Consider the following 2,505-nt stretch of genomic DNA (forward strand, 5'->3'; position numbering starts at 1 on the left):
TCTCTAGGATAGGGGGCAGCATTTGGAATTTTGGATGAAAAGCATGCCCAAATTCAACTGCCTGCTACTCATCCCCAGAAGATAAGATATGCATATTATTAGATTTGGATAGAAAACTTTGAAGTTTCTAAAACTGTTTGAATCATGTCTGTGAGTTTAACACAACTTATGGAGCAGGCGAAACCCAGAGGACAAACCATTCAGATTTTCTTATTTGAGGTCACTCTCTTCTCAATGAGGCACATTTTTACTCCTGAACTTATTTAGGCTTGCCATAAAAGGGGTTGAATACTTGACTCAATTTTTTATTAATTTGTAAACATTTCTAAAAACATAATTCCACTTTGACATTATGGGGTATTGTGTGTAGATCAGTGACACAAACTAAATGTAATCCTTTTGTAATTCAGGCTGTAACAACAAAATGTGGAAAAAGGTCAAGGGGTGTGAATACTTTCTGAAGACACTTTACACTGCACTCCATTTATGAGAAGGATCAATACAAAAAGAAACTGCTTCTAGGGGTCAAACATTACGGGGCAGAAACATACCATGTTACAAATCTGTCTTCCGGAGAGGAAGAATAACATTTCCCTGGACTCATGTCATTCTCATAAGAGGTGAATGCTGTACGAGGCACAGACACACAGAGGTTGTAGGTGGCAGATGCAAAGCTGTTTTCAGTTGAAGATCATTGTTGCTGGCTCAGTTCTCACTCAAGTGTAAGGCAGGATTACCGAACAGGCACGCAGGGCAAAATGTATAGAATAGCATGAGATGAGCTATAAAACGGCACATTTATCTTTGCCCCATTGCAAAATGTGTAGAATAGCAGGAAATTAGATTTAACATGGCAAAACAAACTAAAACAGCACATTTTTCTCTTTGCTCCATGGAGAAAAGTGTAGAATTTCAGGAAGTTAGCTGGTGGTAAATGCGGCAGCCTTGCCCTGCTTAAATGCCAACATACTTTTAAACCAACCGCCATTTATCTCCAAGTCGATCGTTTGTTTTAAATTTCATGTAACTTGATTGGACTGAGAGATAGACGGTGTACTACTTTCTCTTCTGTAAAGATCAAGAACAGGATCGGCGTCATGAGACACGTGGTGAAGAATGGCCTTCTTTGGGACGACCTGTATATCGGCTTCCAGAACCGTCTGAGCAGAGAGCCAGACGTCTATCACCACCGGTAAGACCTCGTCTCCTCACCTTCCCTCCTTTGCTTCCTTCCTCCATTACCAGACATCTTCCACCACCGATAAGCCCTCATTTACTCACCTTCCCTCCTTTCCTATTACCAGACCCAGGCATCTACCATTACCAGTCTATTGTATTGCATTGCTGTACACTAGAGCAACGATTCTCAACTGGTGTGTCGGGACCCTAATATTGTACCTGTCTTGGTTATTTGTCCAGGTTCTGGAACCACTTCCAGACAGAGTTGCCAGTCACTGGGCCGGACTGGGACTTGTTCCTGCAGCAGGTGCCATCATACCAGAGGTCTGCTGAACCCCAGGGAATCCAAACAGAAAGTGGCTCTGCTTCTATATTGTCTTAGAAAAAGCAGACTGTACTGTCTCGAGAACCAAGCTTTATGCCTGTATCCAATAATGAATAAGAAGAGCTGCTCTCCCTGTCACTGTAGGCACCACCAACCTCCCTGTGCAACTGAAACAGGGAAAAAGGGACGTGGCTGACAAGATTTAATTTCTAAATTGGTTCAAATAATAGCTTCATTTAGGGTTCATTTTCTATTATTTATTTTTTTCATGTAATGGTGAAATCAATTAACATAGCATCTATTGTTGCTTGGCAGGTCTGTATGTAGGGGACTAGTAACAAACAGTAGGAAAATATATGCACTCACTACTATGTCGCTCTGGTAAGAGCATCTGCTAAATGACTAACATGTAGAATATGAATAAACGTTTTCATTGATTATCATGTGTATTATTGATTATATGATTTTGGACGTGTGCTGACAATGCATTTGTTACTCGTCCAATATCTATTCATTGAACACAATTTTGTGTTTTTTTCCATAAATAAAATAGGTTAGGGTTAAGGATTTGGTTAGGGTTAGGTTAATGTGAGGTCATAGTTAAAGCTCAAAAACCAAACCTATTAATCATTAGTTATAAGAGAGACATGACGGATGCCATAATGAAGCTTTGGAAGGGCTGAGAGCAGGGAAAACGGTCGCGTGGCAGGACTGATAAGGGGAGGAACCATATAAGGCCCATTTCACTAGCAATAATGATGTAATGTTCAGCGATAAAGAGGAGACTCCACCCAAAATGGGGTATGTATACCACCACAGCTGAAACCATGCTTTTGTCGAATGCCATCTATACTGACTTTCTGGTGAGGCCTGATCAATCTCACTAGAAATGATCGAAACAGGTGGGATTTAATTCTAAAATGAATGAGAAACACCAGTCTCTATTCTAATTTTGCCAATACTTTATGAGATACAATTGTTTACTTATGGAGTTATCAAGA

General features: G+C 40.3%; 1 protein-coding gene across 1 annotated transcript; it reads left to right on the plus strand.

The window, feature by feature from the left end:
* Positions 1-1,023: 1,023 nt before the first annotated feature.
* Positions 1,024-1,942, plus strand: LOC127918452 (cytidine monophosphate-N-acetylneuraminic acid hydroxylase-like). The gene is made up of 2 exons (XM_052501728.1): positions 1,024-1,192; positions 1,420-1,942. Exons 1-2 carry the CDS (start codon positions 1,098-1,100, stop codon positions 1,559-1,561), a joined length of 237 nt encoding a protein of 78 aa, XP_052357688.1. The 5' UTR covers positions 1,024-1,097; the 3' UTR covers positions 1,562-1,942.
* Positions 1,943-2,505: the final 563 nt, after the last annotated feature.

The sequence above is a fragment of the Oncorhynchus keta genome, unplaced genomic scaffold (genome assembly GCF_023373465.1).
Source record: "Oncorhynchus keta strain PuntledgeMale-10-30-2019 unplaced genomic scaffold, Oket_V2 Un_contig_14255_pilon_pilon, whole genome shotgun sequence".
NCBI lineage: Eukaryota > Metazoa > Chordata > Actinopteri > Salmoniformes > Salmonidae > Oncorhynchus > Oncorhynchus keta.

Excerpts from the sequence above, each read along its gene's own strand:
- LOC127918452 (XM_052501728.1), top strand. The coding sequence starts at position 1,098 with ATGAGACACGTGGTGAAGAATGGCCTTCTTTGGGACGACCTGTATATC. Across the intron at positions 1,193-1,419 it reads CCAGACGTCTATCACCACCG|GTTCTGGAACCACTTCCAGA; the intron begins GTAAGACCTCGT and ends TTATTTGTCCAG.